The sequence below is a fragment of the Podarcis cretensis genome (assembly GCF_951804945.1).
Source record: "Podarcis cretensis genome assembly, chromosome: 10".
Lineage (NCBI taxonomy): Eukaryota > Metazoa > Chordata > Lepidosauria > Squamata > Lacertidae > Podarcis > Podarcis cretensis.
In genome coordinates, this window is record NC_137179.1 from 28,853,555 (window position 1) to 28,872,967 (window position 19,413).

The 19,413-nt window shown below is 44.4% G+C and overlaps 1 protein-coding gene across 1 annotated transcript in view; it reads right to left on the reverse strand.

The window, feature by feature from the left end:
- Positions 1 to 19,413, reverse strand: part of TMPRSS6 (transmembrane serine protease 6) — a 29,710-nt gene that overhangs the window by 2,778 nt on the left and 7,519 nt on the right. Inside the window, exons 6-15 of the mRNA XM_079992426.1 lie at positions 13,060 to 13,101; positions 11,121 to 11,325; positions 9,857 to 9,993; positions 7,609 to 7,721; positions 6,863 to 6,972; positions 4,427 to 4,572; positions 3,799 to 3,897; positions 2,675 to 2,788; positions 1,480 to 1,596; positions 498 to 666 (exon numbers count right to left, since the gene is read on the reverse strand). Coding sequence (XP_079848552.1) covers positions 498 to 666; positions 1,480 to 1,596; positions 2,675 to 2,788; positions 3,799 to 3,897; positions 4,427 to 4,572; positions 6,863 to 6,972; positions 7,609 to 7,721; positions 9,857 to 9,993; positions 11,121 to 11,325; positions 13,060 to 13,101 — 1,252 coding nt within the window. The remainder of the gene's footprint in view (positions 1 to 497; positions 667 to 1,479; positions 1,597 to 2,674; positions 2,789 to 3,798; positions 3,898 to 4,426; positions 4,573 to 6,862; positions 6,973 to 7,608; positions 7,722 to 9,856; positions 9,994 to 11,120; positions 11,326 to 13,059; positions 13,102 to 19,413) is intronic.

A 19,413-nucleotide genomic window follows, 5' to 3' on the forward strand; every position in this document is an offset into this window, starting at 1 on the left:
CTCACACCAGGTCACACTATTATCCACCTAGCTCAGCGTTGCTACTGAGAGCATAAGATGAGCCTGCTGGATCACACCAATGGCCCATCTAGTCCGGCATCCAGTTCTCACAGTGTGGGAGACCAGTTCTGACTGGCAGCAGTTATTCCCCTTACTAGCTACCTGAGCCTTTCACCTGGAGCTGCCCTGAATCGAACCTGTGAACTTTGGGTCCCTTTGGGCTGTGGCCTCCTCCCTTTTCCATTAGCAGTGTGCCCCCTATCTGCAGAGGTCTACAATTACAATTCCTTAGCTGGAGAATTCTGTTGCATTCTGAGCTGACTGGTTCACCCTGGGGGACGTTGGAGTCAAATAAAGGAGACCCAGAATAACAGTAGACGTGGACCCAAACATCATCAGGGAGAGATGGGAGACTTATCTGAGTGGTGGCTAATGAACTACTTGAATTGTATCCTATCTAGAGGTTCCAGCTCTCCTTCCCCATCACCCCCATTCACCTGTCATCCAGGAAGCAGTGAGCGGCGGTGATCACCCAGCGATCTGCAATCAGTGTCCCACCACAAACATGGTGACCCCGCACCTGGAGACTAGCTTGCCATGGCCACTCCCCTTCCACAGAATGGGCACCACCCACAATGCGGTTCAGTGCAGGTTGCAATCCACAGTCTGAGGAAAGAGGGAAACAACTTAAAATCAAGTCCTTAAAAAACAAGGACTGGAGCCATCCCCATCTTTTTTGGCACCTCCTGTAAATCATCACCTCAGAAGACAGACAAACATGTTCACCTTGTGCTTATTATAAACAAATACTATTGATGCAGAAAGCCAAGGATGGTGCCTCAGCATAATATGAACCAAGCATTTTGGATCATCTCCAAGCCGAGCATTTAACTGCAGTGCATCTGCCGCATCCCTGAAGGCCCACCCTGACAGCGCTATTAGCAAGACATCATTATTACCATCTGAGATGCTAACAGGGATGGGAAAGCTGGGTCCCTCCAGATGTTGCTGGACTCCAGCTCTCATCAGGCCCAGTCAGCATGGCCACTGGTCAGAGATAGCGAGAGTCCTGGCACATCAACATCTGGAGGGACACAGGCTCCTCATACTTGCTTTAACAGCATAGTCCTAAGCATGCCTATTCAAATGTCAGTCCCGTTACAGGGGTGGGGGAACCTGGTTCTCTCTAGAGATAATTGGACTACAACTCCTATCAGCCATGGTCAGTGGTCAGGAATGATGGGAGCTGTAGTCCAACAGTACCTGGAGAACCACAGGTTCCCCATCGCTGTCCAATTAAGTTCAATAGGACTTATTTGCTGGCTAGTGTGTATGGGCAGAGGCCCCATAGACTCAGCTCATGACAGAGGGATCTTCTTTAGAGCCCCTCTGCCAATACCACTATAAATAGAAGGGTCTCCTCTGATTTGGCTGCCCACACTATTTTTAACTAGGGCAGATCTTCTATTAACATCTCACCACAGTGCATTTCATCAGAGCGATCCTTGCAGTCAGGGACTGAGTCACACTGAGGGTTGGGTTTCTTCACGCAGCTCCCATCGGCACACAGGTAAGTGAAAAGTCCACAGGGAACTCCTGGAAGGAGAGATTTGTGGATGTAGAAAGGAATGGGAAGTGTTACTTCTACTGGATTGTATTCAACTAAGTTTTAAACAGAGTAGACCCATTAAAATCAATGGATCTAAGTTGTGTATATCAATGTCATGGGTCTACTTTGAGTAGGCATAGCACTGAATACCATCCACTGCTAAAACTACTTTCTCTATGCCCAAAATGCTTGCCTGGTACAAGCAGTGTGCTATACAGACTGTTAGTGGTTAGCATGCAGCACTGCTTGCCTGACCTCCCGCCATTGCCATCATTAGGAAGGATGAAATGGTGAGGTTATATTGGTGGAGCCTATATGGTGATCCTGCTGCTCTGCTTACGCCATGCTGACCTCACTGCCACCTTACCCCTCCTCTTCACAACACACCATGGTAACAGCAGTGACATGAGGTCAGATAAACAGCATTGCCCCAGGCCCCTGACTGCTACTGGAAATTACATGGTCAATTGGCCCATAATATTAAATAGTGAAGTGGCCTATATTTTCAGGGGGGAAAATGGGGTACAGCCCTCCTTGACCTCAGGCACAGGCCAACATGCCTGACTTCTCCCCCTCCCCAATTTGCCCAATCAAAAATTCTCTGGCCGGAATAGGCAGCTGTAAGGGGGCTGGGGGAAGCAAAATGATGGGTGGTGTAAATACTGGGGTTGATGGGGTTGGACAAGTGATATGACGGAGACACTACAGATACATTATGGACAATGTATGATCAAACTATGTTATGTTATAACCTTTTTTTTTTAAAAAAAAAAAAAGCAAAACACTAAAATGCTTAGAAGTGGCCATGTGTTTTTTATAAAAAACAACAGGGAGGAACCCCCAATCCAGGAGGGAAAGGGTTAACTTGTTATCCTCGTGTCATCTTCCCACTGAAACTGCTATTTATCCCCAAAGAAGCTATTTGCTGCAGGAAGATCACTACTGGCAATGCAGTGACATTGACATAACATTCAGAAGGATAAATAAGTATCCTGTGTTAACACTCTGCCCTGTGGCGCCAAAGTTCTGGAATGGTATTCTGATGTAGGTGCTTGATTCCATTACCTTCATTGCATTGTTGCTCATCACTCCCATTGATGCAGTCCAGGTGTTTATCACAGACCTTGGAGAACTCAATACACGTGCTGTCCTCCTGACACTGGAATTTTGCAGGGCATACTGGCAAATTTCAAAACACAGGAAGAGAAGAGGGACTGAGATGGGTGTTGAGAGTCTTCAAGCTGAAGAAGGGCAGAGGTGGGGCGGACTATTATTTTATTTTGGGCTCCTTCCGTTGTGCTTTTTGTTGTGCATTCATGATGATTTGTGCTCATGATGGCAATTATACACGATCCCACTTTGAATACTATTTGTGTCTGCAAAAATTCCAACTTGGACATACGGCTACTTTTACAATCAGTACATGTCTCATAACTTCCGGCTAAAATTCTGTAACTTTTTTATATCACAAATGTTCTGGTTTATTTTTTTTGTCCTGCTTTTGTTGCTCTATGTTGAAATAATGTAGTAGGTTTGGGGAAGCCTTGCAGAACAACTAATAAAGCAGAATGATGCATGGATGGTCCAGTATAAACCCACCACTATGCCACTATGATTGCATCAATAACACATTGCAGAAACCCTAGTCTGGTGGTTAGTGTTACAATGGTTACTTGCTGTTTTTAATAATGTTCCTGCTGCTGCTCTCTGCTTCAGCTTGTATATTTTTTTGTGTGTTTTTTATTATCAGTTTTTGAAATCACTTTGCACTAGTGCTCTTAGCCCCACTACGAAGCTGAAAGTCAGGGTATCAATACTTTAACAAGAAATAAATATTCCCTTCAAACAATAGAATGTTACAGAATGAAGATTCAAGGGAATATCTCTAATGCTGATTGAACTTATGGATGAGAACAAATGACAAACAGAGGCTTTCTGATCAGAGCAGATTAACTCCTTAGAACAAATTTCTTGTGCTGACTGGGGCAGATGGAAGTTTGAATGCAAAAGAACTGTGAGTACCAGGTTCAGGAAGGCTGCCTTGGAAACTTTTTTCCCTCCTCCAATGTTCTATCTTGGGTTTAGCTGACCAACAGTACTGGCCAAGGATGGATTGAAGGGGCATTTGCTAAGGAAGGGCAGTTAACAGTGTGAATGGAGGAGAATGAAAAAAGTAAATAGCCACGCACCACAGTTTCTCTCATCTAATCCATTGGGGCAATCGTTGATCCCGTCGCAAGCTGGCACACAAAGCCCATTCACGGAACAAAGGAACTCTCTGGGGCATGCTTTTTAAAGCAAAATAAATGAATAAAATAAAATAATGTTAGTTCATTCAGTCTACAATCCCCTACACACTTACCTGGGGAGTAAGTCAGCCCCACTGAACTTAATGGGACTACCTTCTGAGTAGAGATGCATAGGACTGTGATGTCCGCATGCTAAGTTAAAGGTCAGTTCAAATATTGCATGCATTATTTTTCTATTTTACTGCTCCTAACCCACCTCAAGTTCCATTTGGAGGCAGGCAGAGTATAGGTTTTCAAAATCAATGTTATAAAGTTCTGGGACATGAGAAGGAAAGGTAGGATTGCAGCCTTTCTGAATTCTATCTGCATTGCATGTTTATAGCAACAGGGCGCTCGCCAAATCCTCAAAGCTGAATTATTTGTGTACCCAGCCTGGTACACAGATTGCAACACTCATTGAGCATAAAGCATGCACACCCCTCAAGACAGCAAAGATCCAAGAGCAGGGTATGATGGGATTTCTCCCTAATACTTTGATCAGCTGCTAAACTGCATGTTTTGAACTCACGGTCTGACTGATTGTATAGGCTGTAAGCCGCTTGCACTCCAGGCCCCGTTAGGGAGTTCTGAGAAGTGAAGTTGATGGTGACCCCAGCACTGGACACGACAGGGATCCTTTCAGCATAGGCCTGCAAAGTCCGCAAGCCACACAACCTGGTTAAAATGAAAAGAAGAGCAGGCAGGAGAATATGACATTGGCAAAGTGTTCATTCAAGGCTGAGTCCATGTTTGAGCCTCCCACCATAGTTAAGTTTGCTGGTCAGCAGTGGACAGTGCAATGGGGTGGCAGTGCTCAGCTGCAGAGCTGCTGCTTATTGGGAGGTAGATGGGAAGGGACAAAGTAGCAGCTAGGTGTCAGGGACCGTGCTGAGGAGGGCTGCACTGAGGGAAAATGGTGGGAGCCACACACCCCCCGATCCTGAATCTTCCCAGGAGCAGGAGGACAGTATAGATTTGGAACAGTGGTTTGCAGAGGGCCATAGTTCAGAAGGCAGAAGCTGGGACATACCAGATGGGGAACAGCTAGCAGAAGAAACACTAGAAGAGAGAGTTAACAGATTCACAGTCTCTGGGTAGTATCCACCCCGCTTCTCCAAAATCATGGAGAGCTCAGAAAGTGTCAGAAGAGAAAGCGCAGAGGCTACAAGCTCAGATTACAAGATGTAGGAGTGACGTAGATTAATAGGGACGGAGAGGGGGGTGACACTTAATTGGGAGCACCGCCATTCCTGGAGATGTGTCCTTTGTTCTCTCACTGTGATTATTAAAGATTCTAACTGGTAAGGCATTCCTTTCATTTAATCTTATTCTCTATAGCCACAGGGGAGGAAGCCGATTCCCCAAGCCTGACACTAAGTCAGCATGGTGCAAGCACCAGCAGGAATCCTGGATTGCACTGCATCAACCACATCACTGCTACTGCCTCCCTCTTGTTCTCCTCCCTCTACCTTCCAGTAAGCAGCAATGACATCACTGGCCAGAGGTCAGGTGAGCACCTCTGCCCCTCCATGCCATCTGCTACTGGCTCCAGTAGAACCACCAACCTAGTAGGGCAGGCATAGTTGCAACTAATGGCAGGCACAGTGGGCAGCAGCAGGCGACTGAACTGCTTGCTGTTTTGATTCCCTATGAAGAATTGTTCTAGGGCCGCAGCTCAGCAGGAGAGCATCTGCTTTGCATGCAGAAGGTCGCAGGTTCAATCTCCAACTCGGGCTGGGGAAAACTCCCTGTGTGAAACTTTGGGGAGCCACTGCCGGACAATGCAACATTGAACTAGATAGACCAATGGTCTGATTCAGTATAAGGCAGATCCTTAGGTTCCAGGGCATTGTGGGAAATAAAATAGTGTGTATCTCTAAGACCCAGCTACCCAGCTGGTGCAGGAGGGCAGGATGAGGTACGCCATTAGCAGTGTTCTCTGCCAGGGCACTTGAACCCTGATTACTAGCCAAGGATGCCAGATACTGGTTGTAGCCAGCTTAACAAAAACAGGAGGTGGGTTTGAAACTGAAGCCCTGAAAAAAGGAGTGCCCTACGGATATTCATTATGATGATACCTCTGAAAATATAGAAGGAAGGAATTACAAGCTGGGGAGTCTAAACTCAAGTTTGGATAAAATCTCACGTTTGGATAACTTTTAGGACTGATCCACATGGAAGGAGTCCTCAAGTTACTTTATGCACATACCAAAGCAAGGGAACTGGAAATGCTTGGGGTAGGTGCACCTCCTTTTTCCAGCTATGACTGCAAGTAAATTAGGAATGCCACCTTTTCTTCTGACACTTCCAGGCTCTCACACTTTTGCACAGGCTAGTTGCTAGTATGTGCTCCTTGCACAATAAGAATGTGCCTTTATAACCCACCACAAAGAAAGCAAATACATTGCAATAGATAGGAACTGCTAAACAAGGTTCTCTTGGACAACAAATCCTCTCCCCCCCCCCAAAAAAAATAACTTTTTACTGTAAGAAAAGTGACCAGAAACTACAGTGGAAAATTCAAGATAACAACCCGTTGATGGTGATTGCGTATGACTGCCATGCAAACTTTGTGAAAACAAATCAGGACGGTGTTCCATATGCACTTCATATAGAAGCAACCAGAGGACCAGGGCTCTTAAAAGCCACACTATGGCAGAAATACAACAAGTGATATGGAGATATAGTGGGGAAAATGGGGGGGGGGGAGCTGCACCTCTTGAATTTCTGCCTGTCAGGTGGGTGTTCAAAGCGCAGAGCTAGAAGAAGTGAAAGCACAGAGGATATGATGTCGCAGGAACAGGTGGAGAGAACCTTTCCCAGCAGATTCCTCTTTGAATGATGGGCAGCAGGAAGAACAAAAGCAGAAGTCCGGGAGATAACTCCAACCCAATAAAAAGTGAGCTGGAGCGTCCACGAAGAAAGGGACATAAACAGCCATACCAAAGTGTCACAATCTCCTTACTTTCTGTTCTGGATGGTCCATTGCCCTTGGGTACATGGGAGGTCATGCTTCTGTCTCCTCAGAGTGTAAGCATCAAACCAAAGGACGACTCCATATTCCAGAGATGGGACCTGCAAAGATGGAGATGTTGTCCATGTTAACCAGGGATGGGGAACTTGTTGGACTACAACTCCCATCATCCCCCACCATTTGCCATGCTGGCTGGAGCTGATGGGAGTTGGAGTCCAGCAGCATCTGTAGGTCCACAGCTTCCCCGTCTCTGACGTTAACTATCGTATTTGCATAACGCTAGGTAAAGGGGCTTTGAATACAGAAGCGAATCAGCAAAGCATGAGGGGAAGAAGGGGAGAGAGATGAGCACATGCAGACTTAGTATCCTCAACAAGAGGCTCAGTTTTTTGTTTTTTTTAAAGTGTGCAAAATAAGAGAACACATTAGGGCTGCAACCAGGGAGATCTGGGTTCAGATCTACATTTACCTAGTGACCTTTGGCCAGCCACACTAGTTTTCAGTCTAAACAACCTCACAGGGTGGTTGTGAGAATGAAATCTGAGCCTGCAGGAAGAGAGCCATGCACACTCCTCTGAGTGCGATCCTTCAAGATAGGGACCCGGGTGTAAATGTAACAACAATAACAATAATAAGTGCATAATGCAATTCTTTTGGTACAGAATTGAATTGATTGCTTTGTTGCAGAAGGACACACACAGCCCATCTTCATCTAGCAAAGGACAAGGAGACCTCACCGTCATGTGCCAAGTGCACTGCGTATTGGGCGCATAGTAACTAGGGTAATACGGAGTCCTGATGTTCCCTTGTATCTCCTGGCTTCCCCGTAGCGTTAGATTCATCTGGCAGGCTGAAAAGACAGAAATATTCTGACACCAGCTGAGCCACTCAAAAAAATGTTGCTCGTGTTTATACTTCCCACTAAGAGGAAGGGACTGCTCATAGAAACACTGTAAAACTAGACAGTCCTTTGTCTCAGGGAGAAATGAGTTATAGTTCTTCTGTTGATGCAATGATTTAACCGTTGCTAGCAAATCTGCAGAACGCGGGTGGCGCTGTGGGTTAAACCACAGAGCCTAGGGCTTGATGATCAGAAGGTTGGTGGTTTGAATCCCCACAACGGGCTGAGCTCCCGTTGCTCGGTCCCTGCTCCTGCCCACTTAGCAGTTCGAAAGCATGTCAAAGTGCAAGTAGATAAATAGGTACCGTTCTGGCGGGAAGGTAAACGGCGTTTCCGTGCGCTGCTCTGGTTCACCAGAAGCATGACCCGGAAGCTGTACGCCGGCTCCCTCGGCCAACAAAGCGAGGTGAGCACCGCAACCCCAGAGTCGGCCACGACTGGACCTAATGGTTAGGGGTCCCTTTACCTTTAAAGGTAAAGGTAAAGGTACCCCTGCCCATACGGGCCAGTCTTGACAGACTCTGGGGTTGTGCGCCCATCTCACTTAAGAGGCCAGGGGCCAGCGCTGTCCGGAGACACTTCCGGGTCACGTGGCCAGCGTGACATCGCTGCTCTGGCGAGCCAGAGCCGCACACGGAAACGCCGTTTACCTTCCCGCTGGTAAGCGGTCCCTATTTATCTACTTGCACCCGGAGGTGCTTTCGAACTGCTAGGTTGGCAGGCGCTGGGACCGAGCAGCGGGAGCGCACCCCGCCGCAGGGATTCGAACCGCCGACCTTTCGATCGGCAAGGCCTAGGCGCTGAGGCTTTAACCCACAGCGCCACCTGCGTCCCCCCCTTTACCTTTACCTTTTAGCAAATCTGCAGTTGTGCATGGCAGACTGATAACAGATCTCGGAGATGTGAAGGAGCTTCCTCATGTTGACATTGAATATATACTGAGGAAATATATGCTTGATTGTGTTTTTGGACTGCCTATAGGCACCTTGTCAATTTCCAGACCCTGATGTCCAATCCAATGAACAAGAGGAAGTGGTGAAGATTCAGACCCTGGGATCTCCTGGTAGCCCTGGGGGAAGACTCTTGTCTGATACACTTGAGAGCCACTGCCAGTTAGTGAAGGCAATATTGAGGAACTTGGATCAATGGTTTGGACATGGTATAAGGGAATTCTTTGGATAGCACAGTCCTTTCTGTATAGCCAGTGCATGTGCACATGTGTTTGTGTGTGGCGGGGAAGCATGCCTGTGCATTTGACTGAGGCATTTTCACTTCCTTGCAAATCAGAAGCTATGGACCTTCAAGTCCATTTACTTTCTTTTTAGCAAATAGAGAACCACTCAGAGCAGTTTTACTTAGAACAGCAGTGGACAACACCTGGCCCTCATACTGGTTGGGGCTGGTGGGAATTGGAGTCCAACAACATCTGGAGAGCCACAAGTTCCCCACTCCATAATTTAAGAGGTTGCTGTTTGGATATCCTAATGCTAACTTTGATAGAGAATCCCTGTGGTGATGGCGTAAATACCCAAAGCTGCCTTATATAGAGTCAGATCACTGGGTCATGTAGCCTTGTATTGTCTATGATGACTGGCTCCTCACACACAGGCCTTCCCCAGCCCTAAAGTGAAATCACTTTAACTGGAAATGCCAGGAGATGAACCTGGAATATTTTTGCATGTGAAGGAGATATGCTTTTCTGTGGCTCATCTCTGTTAGAACTATGTAGATGTGGTGCTAAGTATTAAGCTTTCTCCTGTCCAAATGGATAATTACTGTGCAATCTTCTGTCCCAGATTCTGGTTTTAGTATAAGGTGGAAATTTGTCTTACATCTTCTTATATAAAGGTTGCTCTTATCTTAGTGTCTAAGTTGCTTTCCAAACATCAGTGAATTCTTGGACCAAATTATTGTGCAAAGCTTCCATTCCATAATAGATAGCAATTACTCTACATCTCAGATATGGTGTTGGCTGCTGAAATTGTAATAAATATCTATATCTATGATGAGTGATGTTTGGCAAAGGAAGTGAAGGGTTTGCATCTTCTTTTTTTCTTTCCAGACCTCTTGGGATCCTTCCTCACCTTCAAAGGGCACAGCCTGTGCAGAGAGTATGAAAGGATCATAGTAGCTGTACATCCCCTTCTTCCACACCACAGACATGACGGGGCCTGAAGACAGGACCTCCACCACAGGCTCCTGGCGGCTGCAGCCATACAGCCTGGGGCAGAGGGTGAAAACAGAGGAGATGAGTGTATTGACAAGGTGGGAAAGGGCAGAGAGAAAACGAAGGGACTTCGAAGGGGGGAGATGAGGACTCATCTACATTTCCACTTCTGCTGTTGCTAGAAAGCATGGGTCTGAGCAGTTTCTCCCTTGCCTAGCTCCTTTCCAAGGGAAAACCCACTTTGGGGGAAACCCCCAATTGCTGTTTGCTCTGATTGAGCACTAAAGAGCAGCTTTCTGTGGGGGAAAGCAGTGGTACAAGAGGACTTATGGATAAGCCCTTAATCACCAGGACGGCTAGAAACGTTTTTTAAAGAACATGCCTGTGTATGTGTTTTTTTTAAGTGGGTTTTGTATTTGCAGAATCATAGAGATTGATGGGACCCTAAGGGGCATCTAGTTCAACCCCCTGCAATGCAGGGCTCTCAGCTAAAGCATCCATGACAGATGGCCATCCAACTTCCGCTTAAAAACCTCCAGGGAAGGGGAGTCCACAACCTCTTGTGGGAGTCTGTCCCACTGCTGAACAGCTCTTGCTGTCAGAAAGTTTTCCTGAATGTTTTCCAAAAGTTCTGGTCATATTACCCTAGTACTAATGTGGAAACCAGGCCATGACCCTTGGCTTACTGTTATGTCTAATGCAGAAATTGTGATTCCTTTTGCTCCAAAAAAGCCATTGTTTTGGGCTTCCCAACTGTGGCATGTTTCAGCGAAATGAACCACCATTTCCCACTCAAATATTACACCAGCCAAGGGCTCATGCACACTTCTGCTTGTTCTGCTCTCAGTTCACTGCTGAATTGGAACGAATCAGTTTCTCTGTAGATTGGTGATTGTTCCGATTCGGCAGTAAATAGTGAGTTTTCCTGAGGAAAGCAGTGGGACAAAAAACAAAACCAAACCCCGCTTGGATCCATGGCTAGAAAGCATCGGGCAACTGGAAAATCTCTTGGATCCATGTTTTGCAGAAGTGTGGACGAGCCCCAAGCCAAGACGGTCGTGCCACGTTGCTATGTGCTCATTCAGTATAAGCCATTAAACACGGCTTTACTGTGATGCGCAAAGCAGCCCCATGGCCCCATCTTTTGCCATTCACACTTCTATGGCATCAAAGCTACCTACGAAGTGATGAGTCGCTTTTCCAGAGGTCCTGCTGCATCATACATGGCCAGTCGGTCTCTGCATTCGGAGAGGGTCCATTCCAGGCGCAGCTTGATCATGTGGCCTTTGGGGCCATGGAGATGCCAGAGGCAGCTAGAGGCAAGGTAGTCCGGGCCCCTCAGCTTGAGCACAGCATCTTCCCTGATGTAGCTGTACCTGTAGCAACCTACAAAGAGAAACAAAACTGCAGAGCGTCCCACTAGACTGAAGGGGGGGAGTTGTCTTGCAGAAAAGGGGTCTTACAGCACCACCACTGACATGCCTACTCAGAATTCAGCCCCATTGAGTTCAATGGTGCTCACTCTGAGGAAAGTGAGTGTTCTGTAGGATTGCAGCCTGTGAAGTAACATAGGAGGGGTTTGCATTCTGCATTCCTCCAGGTTCTTTTGATACGATCAAAATTTAGTAACCATTCTGGTTCTTCAGTGGCACCACTCTCTCTCTCTTTAAAGCATTGCTAGCCATCTCAGTCCTTGTCACTCCAAATACTGTGCTCAAGTCCTTTTGTCTCAATGGAAAAAGGTGAAAGATATGCTTAAATCTCTGATTGAAATCAACAGAATTGTTATTAAAAAATGCTTTGCTTTGACCCAATGGTGCTCTTCATTTCTGCTCATTTCCAAACTGTTTCATTACAAAATGACATTTTAAAAGTGCACTGTCAAAAGTATTTTTTAAACACCTTTTGCATTTTTGCATTTTTAAAGTTTAAAGCACTAATAAAACAGTCATAGGAACAGGGAGAATAAAATTACAAAATAGTAAAAGTAATAAGTAGCTATTTCAAAGCATATGTGTTATACTTTATGTCATTATGATCAGGTGAGAGACAGGTGGCTGCTCCCACCCACCAGGCTGGGGGATTTAGGAATCTTGGCCAGCAGCTAGATCCAGTCCCCACTCTGGAGTATAAGCACAAATGTTAAAAACCCCCGAAGACATATACATATACATATACATGGGCAAAGACAACCTGTGGATGTCAGCTAAACCATGGTTTAGCATGAAGTTAACAAGCTTAGCCTCCTCCCAGGTTTGGATGCTCCCTCCTCCTTTGGGGAGATTTTCCTTTTAATTAACCATGGTTCTGTTGTGTAATCTGGAGTGAAACTGTGGTTAGCATTAACAATTGTTAGTTTAAAACAAGACCACTTTGAAGGGTAGTTTCTGAAGCAGGCTTGTTTAAACTAGCTATATTTATTATTAACCATGGTTCCCAGCTTGGACAACATGGTAAGTTGTGGTTCAGCAAAAGTGGAAATGAAAGCTTCTGATCTCTTTCTCTCAGTCCTGCAAGAGATGGGAAGGGGAGTGAGGAGCTCAGAAGCCTGGAAGAAGGCTAGATCAATTTACACTACGCTAAACTATGGTTTAGTGTGACATCCAACATCCACATGCATACACACAAATGACAAGTGCTCATAAAAATATTCTTTAAGACATCTAGACGTTCCTCATTTGCTTTTTAAAAAAGGCATGTGTATTTCACACATTGCATACCCACAGCAAACTCCAAGTCTATGCTGATGTTAGAGGTATTAAAAACAGAATCAATGCATGAGGACAAGGACCAACCACTATGATACTTTTCCCTACTGAAGGTAAACCCAAAGATGCTCAGAAGAATCAGATTAAACATCCACCCACAAAACAAAGGACAATAACAATATATAAGAATGCAACCTATGAAAATGAGGCCGAGAGCTATTAGTTCCTGCCGTTTTCAAAATATTTTTATTGTTTCATCACTTGTTTGCCACCCTGAGCTCCTTTGAGAAGAAGGGCGGGATATAAATTCAAGAGATAAAATGTCACATTGGTTTATGGATTTTTTAAAATAAACTTCTCTCACACACTTCAATGCAAGAAACATAAAATAAGGGAGAAATAAACAGCCTACCCAATGTGGATTTCAGGACTTTTATGTCTTTCACACTGGATTCTGTTAGAAAAAACACACACAAAGAAAAAAACAAAACCACATGAGATCCTGCAAGACCAAAAACTAAAAACTTAAAAAGGCTAGAAAGATCCACTCCATTCATGCCCAGCTTCCATTTTTCATGTTGCACCATACACACCATAAATCCTTCCCCCCTTCCCATTATCAATAATTGGTTGAATAGAATGTCAAACCATAGTTCAGCACAGGGCCAGATTTAGGTTTGATGAGGCTCTAAGCTACTGAAGGTAATGGGGACCTTTATATGTCCAGCTGTCCTTTGTCAACAAAAAAATTGTCACTTTTTTGTGTTGAATATATGCTATATGGTAATTTATGGACCTAATAGGTATCTAAAGCCATTTGCACATAAAAAAACATGTATTTTATCAAAGTAATTATTGAACTGAAATACAATTAAAAGGAAGTATATTAATAGTGAAATACAATTAAGAAGAAGTATATTTTTGGGGGGTCCCCCAAGAGAGTGGGCCCCTAAGCTATAGCTTGTTTAGCGTATATGTAAATCTGGCACTGGTTCAGCACTACAGTATATGTATGAGCCTGCCTGCTCAAGCACCCCCTTTTTCTCTCCTCCTACATGAACCAGAAAAGGAGATTCAAGGCTTCTGGTTCCAACCCAATGGCATGGGACAGGCAGGGAGGCAAGGAGCAAAATGTCCTCCCCTCCCCCAAATGCACCTGGGGCCACTGTCCTCCCTGGAAACGCTACTGATTGTTTACATTGACTAGCAGCAGCTTTCCAGGGCTTCAGGCAAAGGTCTATCCCAGTCCTACATAGAGACACCAGGGATTGAACCTGGGACCTTGTGCATGCAAAGCTCTGCCACTGAGCTATAGACATTTCCTGAATCAGGGCTAAATGTTATCAAAATTGGGGTGGGTGTGGGTGGGGATGCTGTCATTCAAAGGGATCAGTCATCAAGAGGATGCTTTAAGCTATCGAATGCCTTTTTCAGAAATCTCTACTACAAGTATTCCCACTGAACTGAATATGCAGGGGAGGAAACAAGAGGCGGGGAGGATGTGGGAAGAAAAACAAGCTGGGGTGAATGATGTACAATGGAAGAGACACTGAGCTGTTCTTTAATGTCAGATGGCTTTGACAAGGGAAAGCAAAGCAAAAGACAATTAAGTTGTTGGGTTTTGTTTTCCCCCTTTATAGCTTTGTAAGACTAGAGATGAGTCAAAAGAAGTGGAATGGTGGGTGGGAATACACCCAGATATCAGTCTTTAGAGGGGAGGAAATGGAGAGGAAATATTCTTGTACTTTGTAGGTGCTTCCAGACTAGAACACTTTAGCAATGCTGAATTATTCCACTTGTGCAAAGAAGTGGAAGTGGAAAGGCCATTGTGATCCCACATTGCACCCAACACAGTGCTTTATCCTAATTGCAGTCTCACAACACTCCATTTCCATATGAAAGGCAAAGGGATTACAGAGCTGGAATTGGCAGTCCTAAATATATTAGTAATTCATTCTTTCCAATCAATCCTACATCCACAAAAGTGCACTTTAAACTGGTAGCCTTCAGTCTAGGGCTAGATGGAGCTGACTAATCTTAGTCCAAGTCACTTTCACATGTGTTCCATCCCATTTGCACATTAAACTGATTAAAATAATTTTTTTTAAAAAACTGGGATAAATCAGATTCCTGTAACCAACATGCTTAACTCTAATAAACACATTAGGGGCTTAAGACCATAGAGTAAGCTGTCTGCCAGGCTTAGCCAGATCACAACCCCACACCTTGGGAGCAAGGGTTACCAAACACTTTGTTCTTTTTTATTCCACCATGATGTGAACCCTACCAGTAAAGGAGTTCTAAGCTGGATGCTGCAGCCATCTTTGTGTTTTTATACAAATAATTTAGAAATTCTTACTATTTTGAAATGAAGTTAAACTGCCTGTCTTTTCTTGCCGCTGTATGGGAAAGCACATGAATCTGACCTTTGAAGAGTTTGTAAGTAAACCATTTTTAACTCATCAAGCGTGAGGTCTCTTTCTATGATAAGGGAATTGGGGAACTTTGGAAGCAACTTAAAAGGGGATATTTTAAAAGTCTAAGCCTACATTTCCACTTTTGCTGCATGTTTCATGATTTTAAATCTTTGCTGGGGCTCTTTCAGCAAAGAGTAAAGGTAAAGGGACCCCTGACCATTAGGTCCAGTCGTGGCTAACTCTGGGGTTGTGGTGCTCATCTCGCTTTATTGGCCAAGGGAGCCGGTGTACAGCTTCCGGGTCATGTGGCCAGCATGACTAAGCTGCTTCTGGCAAACCAGAGCAGCACACAGAAATGCTGTTTACCTTCCCGCTGGAGTGGTACCTATTTATCTATTTGCACTCTGACGTCCTTTTGAGCTGCTAGGTTGGCAGGAGCAGGGAGCTCACCCCGTCGTGGGGATTCAAACCACTGACCTTCTGATTGGCAAGTCCTAGGCTCTGTGGTTTAACCCACAGCACCACCCGCGTCCCCCAGCAAAGAGTACTTGCCTCACACATGGATCTGGGAATCCAGAGAATTCATTTATCTTATCTAAAGCAATTCTCTCCTTAAACCAAACACAAAATAAATAGCAACAAAAAGTCTACAAAACTTTGCACTTAAATATATATATTTCTGAATCTATTTCCTTTTAATAGGTTCATTCCTAAACCTATTTTGTCTCAAAGAATTTTTTTTTGAACCAACATTTATATGGTTAGAATTTATTTCAGAACCTAGTTAGTATTTTTTAAAAAAGGCAATCTGTTCTTGATTTTTAAAAAATCAAACAAAATCAGGAGAGTTAATGCAGGACAAATCCCTCTAGTTAAGAAGCTCTTAAAGCTTTAAAAGAATTTGTCACCATACCATGTAATACGACAATTATCATAGCGAGGCTTCCTTCTGAGGAACTAAAAGTCTTTACAGTTACCCATTAAATAATGAATCACGCCTCTCTGCACTTAGCATGGAAGGAAAGCAATGATTATCTCCAATTAGAGGGAAGTATTATTGTTGTTATTTATACAGTACCACCAGTGTGCACGGCACCAAGCAGACTGATGGCCTTAATACAGGTAGCAAAGCAGAAAAAGACTGTGTATACACCATGTATTTAAGGTACACACCCCAAGAATCCTGGAAATTGTAGTTTATTAAGGGTTATGGGAATCACAGCTCTGTGAGGGGTAAACCACAGCTCCCATGATTCTTTAGGGGTGGGGAATGTGCTTTATAAGTACCGTATTGGCCTGATTTTTTTTCCAAATTCTGTCTGTGAAAAGTTAAAGCACGGCTTAAATTTGTGACCTTACCTAAAGTGGCTTTTACAATATCGCTGCTGAAATAGACATATGGTAAAATGAAACGGGTGTGAATGCCTGCAGAATTTTAAGGGAGCGGCTTGTATTTGGATATTGTCTTCTTTTCTCTCCCCCCCCCCCCAAATTTTAAAGCTGCGGCTTATATTCAGGTGCAGCTTATATTCGGGCCAATACGGTAAGCTGTATACTCTGAAAGTGGAAATATATAAAAGAATAAAAAAAATTGTCCAGTAGCACCTTAGGGACCAACTAAGTTTGTTCTTGGTATAAGCTTCTGTGTGCATGCACACATGGCTACCTACTTGACTCTGAAAGTATGGGTTGCCAGCACCCAGGGTGGGGCAAGTGTTATGCCCCTCTGGTGGACTGGGAAGCTGGGGTGGAGGCATGGCGGTGGAGGAGCCAGTGTGGAGGGAAGGGCGAGCTGGTCTAACCTCATTGGCCAGCCCAGGAGGAGGTCGCAAGTGAGAGTCCCTTGACTGGCCATGTGGAGAAGGAGGCACCGCCCCAGCCCCGAAGGCCCAGGCCGGGTGTGGCTTGGCTTCCCATGGCTCTGGAAGGCGGTAGGAGCTCAGCCTGGTTGTATGCCTCTCAGAATTTTGTGCCCAGGGCCACCACCCCTCTGCCCCCTCCCCACGCTACACCGATGTGAGTATCAGTTGCTGGAAACCACTGGAAGGGAGAGCATGCTTGGCCCCTGCTTGTGGACTTCCCATAGGGATCCAGTTTGCCACTGTGAGAACAGGAAACTTGACTAGATGGGCGACTGGCCTGAAACGGCAGGCATCTTCATGTGTTCCTACGATATAGAGAACAGAGGGAAGCAGCTTAGGTGGAAGGCTGACATGTTCAGCTTTGAACATATCGAATTCTCAGCAGCACTGAAACATCCAAGTGGCTTGCATGGGATTCTTATGTAAAAGCCACAGACAAACGGAACAAAGGAAAGTACATCTATTTTTTACTCACTTAGACATATAACAAGCTGGATTGAAGCACTTGAACAGAAAGATATAAAGAACGAGTATAACGAATGCAAAAACATACTGTCAGGCAAAAGATGCAGGGTAATTTGGCTTTAAAGGCTTTATTTATATGGTTCATCCTAAGAGTGTTGGGGGGGGCATTACAGCCTTATGCATTTTCTGTTGCCCGTGCGCAATTATTTTGCCTCACTTTTTAATATAAAACATTTTGCGTTCAGTGTATTGTGCAAAATGGATGCACCAGTAAGTCTGAACCCAATATGGCTACCTATGTGATGGAAACTGAAGATTATTCAGAAGCTCCAGATAACATAATCTATTGTAATCCCACCGAGATTTGACAGTGGGTTTGAGACTTGATGATGCCAGGGCATAGCCTTTGTCACTTAGATAGGTTGAAATGTGTCCTTCCGCTCTTTGCTAAGTGTGATTTGCAAAATTATAATACACAAATTACTTAGAGCTGAGCAGCATCACGCAGAATACCTCAGGAATGGAAAAAAACTGTAAATAAAAGGTAATGATGAATGATGGTAATTTCTTAGCAGGGAGATTTTCGGAAGCATATAGAGTTGGTCTCATTTAACATTTTTGCCAGCGGTGAGGTAGATAAATTAGAAACCAAAATCCATTCATTGACATGTTTGATGGCAAAAGGGGCAAGCATCTAATATACAAAGAGCTAATAATAAGGCCAGTTTTATGGGCAGGCACAATGCACTGAAAGAGGAAAGACTGTAAAAACAGGCAAATATTAGAGTTGTAGTGCAAATGCATCAGCTTTATTTCATTTAACTGTTTGTCATGGGCTTTTGTTTTGTTTTTGCAAACAAGCCAAGTTTTAATTCAAGATGATTCCGAGAATATTTTGTTCAAATCCCAACTCTTCCCACCGCTAAATACTAAAACTCCCTGGAATTTTCTGCGTTCTCTGAAAAGAGGGAATATGTGTTTCACCAGCAGTGTAGAAGTGAGAGTCAATAAACACATACTGGAAAAACACAGCCTGCTTTTCCACAGGGAACATTGCAAGGTATACTGTAACAAGAGGAAGGCAAAACTGTTGAAAGAGAGTTTGAGATGTAAGTTTGCTGTCAGGTGCAATGCAATGCAGTGGGGGGGGGGGAAGGTTTATGGGGATGTTTAAAGTCTATCTGCCAGCAAGTGCGATTTAGTCTTGGGAACAGGTTTCCATTGTGGGTGGTACTTGTTCTTTTGAATTGCTACATCTAGCAAGCTGATAGATTAGGTCCTGTGCATATCCTCTAAGTAACAGAACTTGTGGCTTTCCAGATGTTGTTGAGCTACAGCTCCCACCATCCCTGCGGACTGTCCCTGTTGCCTGGGACTGATGGGATTTGGAATCCTACTGCATCTGGAGGGCTATAGGTTTCCTACTCATGCCTCTAAAAGATGGCTGATCAGATGTGACAGCCAGCTGATCACTGAGAAGCGGACAATGCTGACCATCTGTTTGGAGGGTGAGTGAGCATGTTAAGATTTTAGCATGCAAAGATCTGGGAATGGGATACTATCTCCAGCAAAGAGGGGATACTTCTGCTGGATAAGGTATGAAATATATAGTACATCTTCATTTTTCCAAGTGGCCCAGGATGCAGCCAGATAATCAGCTGTTCAGATAAAGAAGGAAAACTTACATAACTTTGCCACTTGGGTCAATGGAACTTTGAAGAGTCATTTTTGGCTGGAATGTATACTATTAGTTTTAAGCACTGTGACACCATTGGTGGTGGTTGTTATAAAAATTAGGACTTCTATCACATGATTTTTTTGAGGAAGATTTATAAATCTTCAGAAAGCATTCCTTTCAAAAAGGGGAGACATTGGGTTGGATGTAGACTCAGTTATGCTTAGATGAGAAATTGAAGAATTTGTCAAATCTGCTTTCTCATATTTCTAGTTTTAAGTTCAGTTTTGCCACATTTCCACATCCATTTGCAAATTTGTTAAGAATCCTCACGGAAGTCCACCAGC